A 15,435-nucleotide genomic window follows, 5' to 3' on the forward strand; every position below is an offset into this window, starting at 1 on the left:
GGGTGGGGGTTGGGCTGGGAGGACAACTATCCTTTATCTTGTCATCAAAGGGTTTTAGAGCTGGAGGCTTTTAAAGATAACTTAGCCCTGAAGTTCTTAACCTGGAGGGGGCGGGGCATGGATAGGGTGACTGATAGTCTCCCGGACCAAACAGATAAGGTCCCTATCACGGCTGTTGGCTTCCAGCCCCTCCATCTCCTGCCAACCCTCCTATGTCACCCCAGTCCCAGAGCTGCCCAGCTTGTCCTCTCTTGGCACCTCCGGTGGGGGGGTCCTCTCCCATCCCCCCTGAGACTCCAGAAGGATCCATAGTCACTGGGAATATCCCTATCCTCTACTCTGGGCAGAGCCAAGAGTTGAGGCCATTTCCTTCTCCATTGGAGATGTTGGGAGAAGGGGGACAGCCCCGCCGGTGGGCTTCTAATAATGACAAAGATAACAATAGTATCAAAGGCTAACATTTATTGAACACCTACTATGTGCCAGGCACTGTCCTAACCACGTGACACATATGACCGTTTTTTATCCTCACAACTCTTCGAGGTAGGTTCTGTTATAAGCCTCATGAGACACACGAGGGAACTGAGGCCCAGAGAAGTGAGGTGAGGTGCCCAAGGCCAGGCAGCTGGGAAGTCAGTGCCAGAGGCTCCACCGTTCTGGCTAGGTGTCCTTGGACAAGCCAGAGCCACTTCTCCGGGTGGCCTTCTCCATCTGTTACCTGCTGGGCCCCACCTCATGGTTTCTGTGACGACTAAGATGGTCTCTTTAGAGTGTCCCAGCACACAGTAGGCGCTTAGTAAATGAACAGCCTTCCTTCTCTCTTAACTCTGAAGGGGAGACCTGGGAGGGGGGTCACCTCAGCAGCACCCTCCCTTCAGGGTTCTTCCCCCAGCCAGGAGTGAGTAACCCACCCCTTCTCCACACAGCAATGCGGCGCCAACTCCCCCTCTATCCCGAGAGCCACGCAGTGCCCGGTCTCGCTGCACTTTTAATGATGTTGCTGGTAATTCCTGCACGTCTGGGCAAAAGCTGCTCCACCCCTCCCTGGGCGGGGCGTGGCAGGGGATCCGGGAGTCCATCCCCTGACAGTCTCCCCTCCTGTCTGGCTGCCCTGGGAGGGTGTGAGGGCTGGGGAAGGGGGTGAACCCGGGAAATGCTTCATCCTGGGGCCCCGTCGGGCCCTGGGTGGGCCGCGAGGCGCGCCCCGACGGCAGGGCCGGTGGGGGGCTAGGAGGCTTGGGCCTCGTCGTCCGCGCGGTGGCCGGCGTAGAGCGCGGCCAGGGGCCGGAAGCGGGGGCCCCAGCCGCTGAGATAGGCGAAGTCCTGCTCGGAGCCCGACGAGCCGCTGTGCAGCGAGCTGAGCGAGGCGGCCGGCGAGTCCGCGCCCTCGAAGGCGTAGGTCTGGAAGGCGTCGTAGGGCGGCACCGACAGGTCCCCGTCCGCCAGCGCCACCTTGCGGCTGATGAAGTCCCTGAACACCGAGAAGTCCGGCTCGGGGCTCGGTGGCCCCTGCGGGAGCGAGTGGCGCTCCGAGGGCAGGCGGGCCTGCGGGGGGCTGCCTGCGCCCCCGCTCCCGCCCGGGCCCCCGCCACCGCCGACCCCGTCGCCGCCCTTGAGCTCGCTGCCGAAGTCGTAGAGGCTCCTCAGCGCTGACATGTCGTAGGCCTCCGTGTCCTGCTCGCCGCCGCCCTCGTCGTTGTATTTGATGACGTTGTCCCGCATGTCCTCGTCCTCGTCCGAGCTCAGGTGGCTCTTGTGGTGGCGTCTGAGGGTGAGGATCAGCAGTACCAGCACTGCGGGGAAGACAGAAAGGGAGAGTGAAGGCCCAGGCCCGCCCAGGACATTCCGGGGACCCCCACCCCCACCTCACCCTTCACACAGCGATGCCGGCCCAGCCTAGCCGCTGGTGCAAATTTCCTAGATTTCTGTGCAAAAAGACGTTTCCTACAGTCAGAACTGCACTAGCTCTATGGATAGATAATGAGCTTCCCATGTTGGGAGGTGTGCAAATCGAGGCCAGACCACCATGCTGCTCCAGCAGCACAGATGGCAGTGTTAAGAGATTTCATGGGTGGGCGCCTGGGTGGCTCAGTGGGTTAAAGCCTCTGCCTTCGGCTCAGGTCATGATTCCGGGGTCCTGGGATAGAGGCCCACATCGGGCTCAGCGGGGAGCCTGCTTCCTCCTCTCTGCCTACTTGTGATCTCTGTCTGTCAAATAAATAAATAAAATCTTTTTTAAAAAATTAAAAAAAAAGAGATTTCATGGGTGCTGGGAGCTGGAACCAACCTCTGATGTTTCCATCCTCAACTCTATATGAAGAGATACTTCATAGACGTGAGAGGTCTCTAGACCCGGGGAGTGCAAAGAGGGCAGCTTTTAGGGGCGGATGGGGCTGGGGGAATGAGAGATGTCTTGAACCTGACTCCTCTTTTATTCTCGCTCTCCTCTGACTATTCCAGAAGTCCTGAGCATCTGCTTAGCTGTTTGGGCCTCAGGTCAACATGTCCCCTGCAGGAGCCCCCGCCCCTGCGAGCTCCAGGCCAGGTTCAGTGCCTTCACCTCCAAGTTCCCCTGGTGAGGAGCTCTTCTCTCTGTCCCACGGGTTCTCAGAGCGCAATTGCTGGACCACTACCAGCAGCATCTCCTGGGAACTTGCTAGAAATGTGGTTTCTCGGATCCTGTTCTAGATCTCCTGGCGGTCTGTCTTGAAGAAGCCTCCAAGAGATGCCCAGGCAGGTCAGGTTTGTGAACCACAGCTTCTCCCACCCCGAAACACACACTCTAAACTCCCCCCTGGGGCCCGGGGAGTGTTCCCCTAGGTCGGTGCCCGGCAGGCAGTTAAGCCTTTGAAGCATTCTTGCTGAGCGAATGACTGACTGAAGAAGTGGATGGAGACGTAGTGAGTATTAGGATGAAGAAGAGAACATTGCTCTTTCTTTGCTTTCTGCACTTGACTTCCGGGACTCCACATTCTCTCCTCCTCCCGCCTCGCTAACCCTCATTCTCCGCCTTCCAAGCGGCTTTTCCTTGCCTGTCCAACCCCTTAACGTCAAACATCCTTGGATTCGGTCCGCGGCCCTGCATCCACACCGCTCTGCGGGCGCTACCCTGCAGTCCATTTGGGGGCTGACTACGCCCACGTCTCAGCCTCCTCTCGGACTGACTTCTCTGCAATCTAGATCATCTGTCCAGTTTCCTCCTCAGGAAGTCCTCCGGGCCGACTAAGAGAATCCCACATTGAATACATCCAAACTTGAAATAATCCTCCCCTTCCCTACTCTGTCTCCCCCATCTCCGTGATGGCAACCCTAACTTTCCAGTTACTCAGGGTTTTGTGGGGATTTTTGTTCGTGGGTGGATCCCAGTGCCCACAATGGTTCAGTACGAGGGCTGGGGGGAACTTGCTGGACGGATAAATAAGGCGCTGATGAACCATTGAAAGAATTAAATGGGTAGGTGAGGGGGTGGATGGAGAGACACGTGCTGGGTACCATGCCAGGCCCTGGGTTCTTCTTGTTGCTCCTAACATCTCCCCACCGGGCCAGCGACCAGAGCCAGCTGCAGGGGCCAAGGGGCCGGGTTCCAGCCCACGACCTAACAAGGTGGCACAGGACAGGTAAGGGGGTGGGGCCGGGGAACAGGTCTGGAGGGAGGGGAGGTGTCAGGAGAGAAGTGGGAAAGATGGATGGACAGCTTCCGGAGCCGAAGCTGGGAGCTGTGGAGGGGGATGCCCGAGAGAGCAGATGGTGGGGAGTGCGGGCGGCGGGCAACAGATGTGCCCGGCCTGATCAGCGATTCCGCCCGTCACCTTTAGAGCACTGATGTGCACTTTCTTCGTTTGTGGGCAATTAGGCAGAAATTTGTTTGCACTGCCTTGGAAAATGAAACCGCTGTAAAGTGCACCCTCTGGAAAAAGAGTTTCTGAGCCATGGGCTGGGGAGGGGAGGGAAGGGGGGCCCAGAACTCGCAGCTACGAGAAGCCTGCCCAGGGCCTCTACAGGGACCCAGGGAGGTGCAGCCCGGCCACTGGCAGGTTCTCGGTGGCGGTGGGCAGTGGCCAGCACGCCAGGGGCAGGGGGCAGGCGGCTGACATCGCCCAGGGAACGGAGCAGAACTGTTCTCTGCAATCTGGACCATGCTCGGGTTCCCCGAGCTCTGACTGATCGCTAAAGTCCAGCAGCCAGAGCTGAGGTGAGGCCTTTCTGCTGTGACAGAGGAGGTGGCACAATGGCCACTGGATCCAGTTCCTAGAACTTGACCTCTTCACTGGTGACACTTTGTGGGTTCGACCTGGCTTCTGATGGGGTAGCTACCAGAGTAGGTGTTAACTCCCCAAATGTCTTAAGATTTTGCCCCGGCTGCCCCCAGGGTTTTCCCCAGCTGAGAATCATCACAGTTGGTGTAGTTAAAGGGAACACAAGGGGCGGAGGCCTGATTTCAAGCCGGAAGACTACGTACCCTTAGGCAAGCCACTTCACCCCCCGTGAGCCTCACTTTGGTCCTCTAAAAAATGGGGATGAAACACCTGGCTAGGGGTTGTGAGGGTCAAAAGATCCCTTTCTTACTAAAAGGACTTTACTAAAAGTCCTCCATTGAGTATAGAACAGGACAGTGGACGTGAGAGAATTTTCTTATAATATGCTTGTTTTTAAAACCTTAGGGAGTGGCTGGGCTGTGTGGAGGGCCACCAGCACCCAAGGGGTCTCAGGTGGGGTTGACGCTCCCTGAGCCAGCCGTGGCGCTGCGCCGTCCTTAGGAGACTTGTCCTGGGACCTACCCCGTAAAGCTCGGGCATCATTTGGGCCAGCCTTCCTGGTGGAAGAGGGAAGCTGAGGCTCCACGGGCCTTACCAGGGCCCCAGGGGGAAGGCCAGCGGGGCAGGGGAGTGGCTCTGGGGGGAAGGGGACTCACCGACTAGGATGAGGACACAGACCAGGAGGGCGATGAGGGCGCCGGGGCTGAGGGTGGCGGCCATGACGAAGGCCGTGGTGTTGCAGGACTGGATGGCGCCCGAGCTGTCACAGCCGCAGATGCGGATGGTGAGTGTGCCGGTGCTGCTCAGCGTGGGCGGCCCGCTGTCCACCACCAGGATGGGCAGGAAGAACACGTCCTGCTCCTGCCGGTTGAAGCCCAGGTGCTGCGTGTGCACCGCAGCCGTGTTGTCTGCTCCGGAAAGAGGGGGTGGCATGTGATGGGGGGTGGGGGTGGGCGGGCCAGTCTCCCCCTACCCCGGCCACCTCCTGAGGCCACCTCGCAATTTGCCTTCCTCTGCCCCAAGCTCCTGCCTCCCGGGTGACCCAGGGCTCTACTCGCCCATCTCCGCAGCTTCTGCCCCCAGCTGCCTGAGGATCTTGTTCCCTCCCAGCCCTGGAGCCCACAGTTCTGTCCTTAGCTGTCACAAGATGCTATTCCCAGCTGCCTCAAGATTCTGTTTTCAGCTATTCCAAGGTTTTGTCCCCAGCTGTGCCAAGGTCCTGTCCCCAGCTTTTCCAAGATTCTGTCCCCAGCTGGGCCAAGGTCCTGTCCCCAGCTATGTTAATGTTTTTCCTCATTCCTTCTTTTGTTCCACCTCAGCTACCCAATGCACCCTGACCCCAGGGTCCCGGGGTCCTTGGGTTGTGGCTTCTTGGCCCCTGACAAGTCCTGGGTGACAGAGAAGACTGGGAGTGTCTTCTCTGGCACCTGGCTTTGGCTGAGGGGGGCTTTCTGTCGGGAGTGTAAGAGGCCGAGCCTGGAGGGCTGGGGCATGGCTCCTGGGGACCCGAGCACACCGAGGTCTCCTTCCTACATGTGTGAGCAGAGAGGACAGTGAACTAACACAAGTCAGACTCACTACACCACTTCAGCCAGTTGCTGGGAATGCCAGGCAGGACTCAGGTGGCTCTCTGTTCTCAGAGCCTGGGCTTCTGCGATAGGGGGTGCCCACCTGGCCTGCCGTTCCTGCCTCTCCCACCCTCTCCTGTATGGGTCAGGCTATCCGTGAGCCTCCGTCATGTTGATGGCTGACAGAGTAGAGGCTCAGACTCAGAGCCTGGCTGGCTGCCGCCCCCACCCTTCACAGCCAGCTCCGCACAAGGCTTCCCTCCTGGGTTCCACTCCTGCACTCACAGCCTTCTGGGTAATCTCTCTGACCTCAGACTTCGGCAATCTGGATCCCTTCCTTGCCTCTGTGGCCCCCGCCAACCCAATTCAGTGCCTGGTCTCCCCTAATCGTGGACACAACGCAGGAGAAAAGAGCTGACCTGTGACCCTGAACACATCTGTCAGGAGAACTAGAGGTCGAGCTCAAACAAGACTGGTCGTGGGTTAAAGCTCATGTGACGGTATCATGCGGTTTCATGGTGTTACTCTATCTACTTTTACACACATTTGAAAATCTCCATTAAAATGCTAAGAAAAAAAAATTATGCCGAGTCAATCCTTTATGAGCTTGGGAGCTCACTTGGCTTCTCTGGACCACAGTTTTCTCATCTGTAACTGAGGAAAAAGTAGCACATCGGTGTGAGGATTCCATGGTGAAATTCATGCCTAACACTTCGAATCGGTCCCAGGCCCTGGAAATTCTCCATAGATGCCGGCTGTTCATTCCACCCCCAGGCTCCCTGCGCTGCGCCCTGGGCCCGTTCTCTGCGCCAGCTGCCCTGCCCCAACTCACCACGTTCCCACTAGTGGGAACACCCTCCTGCCTTCCCGCCTGGGCAAATTCCTCATCTGTCATACTCCAGCTAAATGTCACCTCCTTTCTGTGCTTCTCTGGGAAGGAGGGATTTATGGTGTCCCCCTCCCTGCCCTGACTATGCAGGTGCCACGGACACTTCTGCTGGAGCACTTGTCACGTTGTGTTAGGTGAGCGTGTGCCTGTCTCTGCCCTGGCACCGAGCCAGGCCTAAAGAATGACACTTGAATGAACCGTAACTGGTGGTCCCGGGTCAGCTGCTCCAGCTCTGGCTTCCACTCCAGCCTGCCCGTCAAAGGGTAAATTAACCCTGGCTGTGAAGATATCTGCCCTCCCAAGGGGAGGAAAGGAGACTCAAGGGCAAGACGGAGGAAAGGGAGTGATGTGGGACTCCTCTGCACTCACGGCATGCTTTCCATACATCAAGGACCGTGTGGATGCTTGAAATATACAGTAATGTTTAATTGTCCCAACCACCAATAGTTGTGACATTTTTTCCATTTTATACATGTAGAGATTGAGGTTCAGCGAGAAGTGACTTGTCTGTGTTTATCCAGTGAAATGATCCACCCATCAAATCATCCATCCATCCATCCTTTATCCATCCATCCATCCATCTACCCATCCTCCATCCATCCACCCATCCCTATATCCATCCTCCATCCACCTATCCATCCTCTGCCCATCCATCTGTCCCTACATCCATCCATCCACCCATTCACCCATCCACCCATCCATCCATCCTTTATCCATCCATCCATCCATCCATCTACCCATCCTCCATCCGCCATCCATCCTCCACCCATCCACCATTCACCCATTCATCCTCCATGTATCCGTCCACCCATCATCCATCCATCCACCCATCCATCCACCCATCCATCCATCCACCCATCCACCCATCCAACCACCCATCCATCCATCCACCCATCCATCCATCCATCCATCCACCCTTCCATCCATCCTTCCATCCATCCATCCACCCATCCACCCCTCCTCCACCCATCCACCCATTCACCCATTCATCCTCCATGTATCCGTCCACCCATCATCCATCCATCCATCCTTCCTCTACCCATCCACCCATTCACCCATTCATCCTCCATCCATCTATCCACCCATCATCCATCCATCCACCCATCATCCATCCGTCCTCCCATCATCCATCCATCCACCCATCCATCCTCCACCCAGCCCATCTAATAAATCTTTATTGAGTAACTACTATGTTCTAGGCACCATGCTAGTCACAGGGAGAGAACAGTGGAGAGCTAAGCCAACCACAGCCCTGGGATCCAAGCTTATATTCTAATGTGAGAGACAAATGTTAATTGAATAAATCCACAATTTAGTCTACAGTTACAAACCACGGTGAGTGCTAAGAAGGAAAAGTACAGGAAGAGCACCTAACAGAGGACCTGGCTCAGTCTGAGAGGTCAGGGATATCTTCCTGGAAGAAGTGGTATTATTGCTGAGTCCTGAATGATGAGTTCAAGGAGAGGGGACAGCTGATGCAAAGGCCTTGAGGTTGGAAGAAGCATCATCTACTCAAGGAACTAAAGTAGTGCTTTGTGACTGGACAGAGGAAGGTAATGGCTAGAGGGAGTCAAGGTCAAACTGGGGGCAGGGTGAGGCAGGAGGCATCATGGAAAGTCTTAGAGGCCAGAGTAAGGAACTGGGGTTATTTTCTTAAAAGCAATGGGAGGCCTTTGATTGGTGGATTTTCAGCAAAGAAGAGACCAAACGACATATCATCCATTCACACCCTCTGGATGTCAGCATGATCCCAGCCCCTGAGGCTCGAGCAATGAACAAGACAGACACGGTCCCTGCCCTTGCTGAGTCTCCATTCTAGGCAAGGGCGCTTCTGATCTAAAACACAAGAGTGGATGCGGAAGATGAGTTGGGAAGATACTCTGTGTTTTAGATGGGAGAGGATAGTGGTAGTAGAGGCACAGAGAAGTAGACAGATTTGAAAAATGAGTGGCTGGCTCTGGCTCAGCCTCAAATTCCCAAGCAAGAACAGAGGGGTGGAGAGGAGATGTTTGCTTCTCAGGGTTGCTGTCTTTGGTCATGGAGCCATATGTTCTGAGAGCTCGGGTCCCTGCCTCTCTTCCACCCGACGAAAGGGAATCCCTGGGCATCATCTCTGAACCTCCTGAGCTACCCTCCCGGGCGGCAGCTGCCTTCACCTGGGGAAGCCGCGGATCACCCCGGGCCCTAACCCCACCCTCCCAGGCAGGATCTGTGCCCAGCATCTGCGCCCAGCACTGGATCCATCCATCTGGACTGACATACATCAGTGTCAATCCCTGGCTGCAAAAGCAATATTTATAAATCACGTTTCCAAACTGGCTACAAATGTGTACAAAGAAACAGATGGGTTGGGGTGGCTGTTTGTCACCCAGGATATTTATACGGTGAGGAGGAGGGGGCTTGGCAGGCCGTGGGAAGGGGCTAGGGGGCTGGTGGAGGAGCCTTACCACGGCCGTGCTGAGCTCAGCACACGGCTGCCGCCCTCGCTCCTGGAGCTCCTTCTAGGCAGTCACGAGCGATGGGAGCACCTGGCAGCTCCCCATCAAAGAGAGGCAGTTGGGACAGAACTCCAGGCCCCTCAGGTTGGAAAGACTTGTGAACTTGGCGAGGTCAAGCTAAGGCTATTTGTATCTCCTGGGGCCAAGTCAGGATACTGCTGGAAAAATGCGTGGGCAAAGCACTACCAGTTGTTAAAATATTGAAATGCTTCCAAAAAGGTTTAAATAGCTCTGTCTCTGGGTGCCCCAAGTCCCTCTCTGCTGCCTCAGCCTTCTCCCCACGCCCACCCCCAACTCTGACACAATCAAGCCACTAAGGGGGTAAAGCCTGGCACAGCAGGAGCTCCAGGGTCCTGCTTCAGGTTATTTATGGTCAGTGTCCCTTTCGGTTGCTGAACTGCACTGGTTGTGAAATATTTTTAATAGGACTCTTGGAAATACAGAGGGTCTGGCTTCAGAGGCCCCTGAGGTCCCTCCTTTTGGAGGGAAGGGTTGTAAGGGTCTTGGGGGTGATCCCAGACCTGTTCCAGGGTCAGAAAGAACCAACATAACCTGATCTCCTAGTCCTGGCATCCACTCATTCCAACCATGCACACCTGCTGTTCCTTGAACATCCTGGGCCTGTGCCCACTGCAGGGCCTTTGCACATGCTGTTCCCACCACCTGGATCATTCTCGGTCCAGTTATCAGCATGACTCACTCTCTAATTTCCTTTAGATTCATATTCACTATCCCTTCAGAGAGGACTTCCAAGGCTCCCTTATTTAAAATAGCTCCTACTCTTACTCTGCTTTGTTTTCCTCTGTTTTGTTTGACAAAGTTCATGGTACGCCCACGATGTATCAGGCACTGCTCTAGGCACTCAGGGCCCAGCGCTGAACAAAACCAGGTCTAGACTCTTGTTGAGACTGCCTTATCTACCTACCCTCCAGCCACTTAGCAACTTCAACATATGATTCATTTACTTAATTTCTACCTCCCCTCACCAGAACGTCGCTTCCACGAGGGCAGGGATTTTGTCTTGTTTGCCACTGCATTTCAAGATCTAGAACAATGCCTCGGACACTGTGTTTCAGTAAATAATTGCTGAATGCAGGAAATGACATGTTCCATGTACAAACAATATACCTAGGTAGCCCTTCTCTTGCTGGGGCCACCTCGCCAGCTCAGGGGGCAGGGCCCTTTTAACCCATTTTACAGATGACAAAACAGAGGCTTAGGAGGCACCGACCTTGCCGGGGTTGCACAGAGAGCCCCCCAGCTGAGCCTGGCCTGGGACCCAGGGCCCTGACTCCCAGTCCACTGACCACCTACCCTCACACGCACACCCCCCAGTTCAGGCCTCAAAGGTCCAGACTTTGGCTTCTGGAGGAACTTGCTAGGGCACATCTCCCTGTGGCATCAGCTCAGGCTGGGCAGGGCAGTCACCTTCAAGGTGGTGAGCCAGAGAAAGCAGGAGGCATGCTGGATCAGAGACATAGGTGGACTGGAACCCCTGCTACGGACTCCTTGTATGGCCCGGGGGGGTCCCTTTCCCCCTAGAGGCTCCTTCTCATTGTGGGTAAAATAGGGAGGGTAAGTGCGGCCGTGAGGACGCAAAGAGAAACATGAGTGGGATACAGCACTTTTTAAACTGCAGGGTGGGAGTGCGTGCATGTGACTTATTTCGATCTTCAGTTAGACCGGGGGCTCTTTCCACCCAGGACTCTGGCCCGCCCACTCCTCATCTGTTCCCTCTCTGTATCTTTCCATTCTCTTCTCTTGGGGTGCCCCCTCTCCACTCCACCAGCCGCCCCCAGCTCATTCTCCGGGGTTTGGCCAGTGGGCTGGGGAACAGCTCTAGCTTGACCCAGATTTTCTTTGTGATCTTGGACGCAACACTGGCCCTCTGGGTGCCTCAGTCTCTCCACCGGTACTACGGGAAGGGGAGAGGAGGCTCCCTCCTCATCCAAGGATTTGGCAGCTCAGAGGTAACTCACCTTGGATGTCAAGCAGGGAGAAGTGAGGGTTGCTGGGAGCTTCGGGCACCAGGCGGAAGTAGAAGCGGTGCCCACCCTGAGGCTCGTCTCTGTCCACCACGCTGATGGTCTGGATAAGCTGAAGGGTGAGGATGGGGCAAGGAGCTGATGGGAGGCCAAGCCCAGTCTGGACCTGGGGAGAGGGTGTCCCGGCCAGTTCCAAGAACCTCCACTGCCCAGCCCCTCCAGGTACCTGTCCTGGCTTGGCATCCTCACACACAGCTGCCTCATAGGGAGTGGCCAGTTCTGGGGGATTGTCGTTCACATCCAGGATTCGGATCCTTAGGGATGCCCGGGAGAGCTGGGCATGATTGTCTGCAGTGAGAGCACAGGAACGGGATGAGAGGCATCGAGCGTGAGATCTAGACAACCCCCCATCGGCCATGAGGGCAAGGCGAGGCAGTGGGGTCACACTGAGAGATCTGTGGGTTGACCCAGCAGGTAATAGGATCAGGACTGAGGACATCTGGCATGAATGGGTCACCATCGCCACCATTAGATCATCACCGTCATCCTCAGTGCTAGTGTCACCATCACTGACACCATCGCTGGCATCACCGTCACCACCACCACCATCCCAGTGCCACCGAGCACCATTGCTGACACCATCCCCATCACCGCCACCAGTCCTGTCACTGCTACCCTCATTAGCTTTCTCTTGGTACCAACACAACCACCAGTACCGCCATCAACCTCACCACTCCCGCCGTCACCAGCCTGCTATCTTCACCATTAGACCATCACCGTCGTGACCATCGCCATCAGAATAATGGTGTCCCCACTGCCCTAGCCAAGGCACCACCCTCCTCATCTCTATTACCACAAACACCAAGGCCATCACTATCAGTGCCTTACACCACCACCACCATCAATATCACCACCATCATCTCCCACGGTGGTGGTCACTGTCTCCACCACAACGATCATTACCAGCCCCTCCTTATGACCATTAGCCCCGCCGTAAACACCCACGTCACCATCACATCGTGACCCCTCGCTCCCACCTCCAGCAACATGATCATCACCCCTGCTGTCAATCAACATCCCAACCTCAACATCCCATCACCGTCAAGGGCACAGAACACACCCGGAGCACATACATCCATTATTTCAGGAATCCCGTGGAAATCCTGCACTTGGGTTCAATTTCTCCCCCCACACTGCAGAAGAGAAACAGAGCATGAGAAACTTCAAGGAACGGTCAGCAGGCAACTGAACTCTCAGACCTCTGCTCTTTTAGGACTTGATCCTGAGAGGGCAAGACCAGTCCACTGGATGTAGGTCTTGGCCAGCGTCTTCAGCACAACCATGACACCCCTGCCTGTGATATCTTTGAGGTCAAGGTCCCTGATGTATTCATCTCCAGGTTCCCAGCACCATGGGATACAGCACAGAGGAGGTTCTAATACATTCGTTAAATGTGTGAATGAAGACTAGAAGAACATAGACTGAAAGAGGCCTGCGTTCCAGGGATGGCTCTGTCCTTGACCCAGGGTTTGGTCCTCCCTCCCTGATATCCCCTTCCAGATCTGGAAAATGAACAGAGCATGGTGATTAAGAGTAAAGTCTCCGAGCCAAGTTGTTCCGATCTCAACTCTGCCACTTAGGAGCTGTGGGGTCTATGCCAGGTCTCTTGGCCTCTCTGTGCCTCTGCTTTCTCTCCAGCAACATGGAGCTACTAGTGATGGGTTGCTTAAGAGGACAGATTGAGTTACTATCTGTAAAGCATTTTTAAACTGTGTGTATGTCTATTAAAGTTTTAAAAATTCTCTAAAAAAAACTGTGTCTATAACACATAGCAAGTGTTCTGTAAGGATTTGTTAAATAAATAGACATCCTTGGGGCCTGGGTGGCTCAGTCGTTAAGCAACTGCCTTTGGCTCAGGTCATGATCTCAGGGTCCTGGGATGGAGTCCTGCATCGGGCTCCCTGCTCAGCAGGAAGCCTACTTCTCCCCACCCCCCACCCGCCCCCTCTCTCTCTCTGCTTGTGTTCCCTCTCTCCCTGTGCCTCTCTCTGTCAAATAAATAAATAAAATCTTTAAACAAAACAAAACAAAACAAAACCCAAAACAGACATCCTGGAAGGGTCCTTTCAGCAATGACTTCAAGTGATTGAAGGGTACCTCATCCCAGCCGGACCTCTCTGAGCAGCACCCTGAATGTCGGCCTTTTCCCTTGTCTCCCGGACCTCTTGGGTCCTCATTGGTGCTCTGCTCTCAGCTATCTTAGTCATGAGTTTGTGGCTGACAAGCTCTATCCACCAGGGACCTCAAGGACTAGGAGAGGAAGCCATCCCCTTCCAAGCACAGTGACTGGGGGAACTAGCCTGGCTGGCAGGGAGCTCTTTTGGTAGCAGCCTGGAAGCTTTCTAGTAGCCAGGAACCCCATGAGTTCTGGGGGAGGGGGGGAATGGGGCTGTCGGCTGCTGCTTTCTCTGAACTCAGGGGCCACTGCGGGCCGAGGCAGCTGCTCGTGTGTTGATAAAGAGAAATGAGATCGGGAGGTAGGTGCAGCCCCCTCCTGGGGTCAGGGAAAGGAGGGGGGCAAGTCCTTAATTAACGCAGACCCCGACCTCTCTCTGGAGCTCCCCTTAGCCAGGGGCACCTTATCTTTTCAGCTCACCCAGATCTGCCGCTTCAGTGATTAGAGGGGGCTTTTCTGGGGGCGGGAGATCGGAGTCGTGACTGGGAATGCCGGGCAAGCCGTTATTTTTAAGAGCGTGTTGCTGGAGAACTTAAACAGACAGAAGGTGGGTGCATTTGGGAAGAAGGCAAGTGGGGAGGGTGAGGCCCACTGCCAGGACCAGGCACCTCTCTCCCGGCTGAGGTGGGGGGCGGGCACAGGGGCCCATGTGCCATGCAGAAGGGCAACCCTACAGCAGGGCAAGCCCCTCCGACATGCTGCGGTGGGGCAGGGGGCTGGGTCCGCTGCTGGCAAGACCCCCACTATTGAGCCATTCCTTTAAGATCTGTTGGACCTGTTCTCGATGCTCTTTTTTTTTTTTTTTTAAATCTCTAGCTTTATTGAGATAGAACTCACAAATAACATGGTATAAGTTTAAGGTGTGCAACATGGTGATTTTATTATATACATATATATTGTGAGATGTTTCCCATAATCAGGTTAGTTAACACATCCTTCACCCCACATATTGTCATTGTCCCGTCTCCTCTTTTACTATTTTATTTTATTTTTTGGGAGGGTGGGGCCAAGGGAGAGGGAGAGAGAGAATCTCAAGCAGGCTCCTTGCCCAGCAGAATCTGTCTGACGTGGGGCTCGATCTCATGACCCTGAGATCATGACCTGAGCTGAAACCAACAGTCAGACGCCGAACCAACTGAGCCACCCAGGCGCCCCCCTACCTCCTTCTTAAAAATGTTACAGGTCACCCCCTGGGAAAGCCCTGAACCCTTTGGTGTGGCTGTGGATCTGGGTCCTGGAGGCGGAGCGGCTGAGTGAGCAGGGAAGGGATATGCCTCTCTGCTGCCAAGTTGTTACCGGCAGAAATGATCCTGGGGACCCTTGAATTTGGGGCTGGCCTGGACCCTCCAGAGCCTGTGTGCCCATGACATCACAGCCACCGCCAGCCTGGCTGCACATTAGAAGCACCTGGGAAGCCTTTAAGACACATGGATGCCCAAGGCTCTGTCACTGAGGTTTTTTAATGGCTGTAGGAATTTACTATGTGGCAAGGGTTGCCAACCACAGGCAGGTGGGCCAGTCCAACCTGTTGTCTTACTTCTGGTGGACTTCCTCTACACCTCTCCTGATCACAGTTAACAGCATTTGTGATCATTGCTAATAATTAATTCATAAGTTTACCATCTTCAGTGTTTCTGGGATAAGACAAAGACTCCATCAATTAAATAATCTTCACCCCTGCACAGGACTTTCCAATCGATAACAAACTTTCTTATCTATAATCTTTCTTTTGACCCTCAAAACAATCCGTAAAGGAGGTCTTGTTAAATCCATTTTGTAGATGAGAAAACTGAGGCCCAGAGAGGCCGGGACCTTGCCCAGACCTACAAGGGAGTCAGCACAGAACTGGGTTAGGTCCTGGGTCTCCTGCCTCTGGTCTGGCCAGTGCTTGGTCTAGATCCAAGGCCAGCAGGCCCTCCTGCTGCCTGGGGATTAGCACCAACTACTCTCGGACTCAGGTCCAAGCAGCCCTTTCCCGCTGCCCGGCAGCAGGTGCCCTCTCC

The 15,435-nt window shown here is 55.0% G+C and overlaps 1 protein-coding gene across 3 annotated transcripts in view; it reads right to left on the reverse strand.

The window, feature by feature from the left end:
- Positions 1–447: 447 nt before the first annotated feature.
- The window catches only part of CDH22 (cadherin 22), a 68,691-nt gene continuing 53,703 nt past the window's right edge, over positions 448–15,435 (reverse strand). For 2 of the 3 annotated variants that reach the window (XM_082744766.1, XM_082744764.1), the window contains exons 8-11: positions 11,423–11,544; positions 11,191–11,308; positions 4,913–5,164; positions 448–1,793 (exon numbers count right to left, since the gene is read on the reverse strand). In XM_082744766.1, coding sequence (XP_082600892.1) covers positions 1,228–1,793; positions 4,913–5,164; positions 11,191–11,308; positions 11,423–11,544 — 1,058 coding nt within the window. In that variant the 3' untranslated portion in view covers positions 448–1,227. The remainder of the gene's footprint in view (positions 1,794–4,912; positions 5,165–11,190; positions 11,309–11,422; positions 11,545–15,435) is intronic. The other variant, XM_082744765.1, reaches the window with a different exon arrangement.

The sequence above is a fragment of the Mustela nivalis genome, assembly GCF_964662115.1.
Source record: "Mustela nivalis genome assembly, chromosome: 8".
NCBI classification, from domain to species: domain Eukaryota; kingdom Metazoa; phylum Chordata; class Mammalia; order Carnivora; family Mustelidae; genus Mustela; species Mustela nivalis.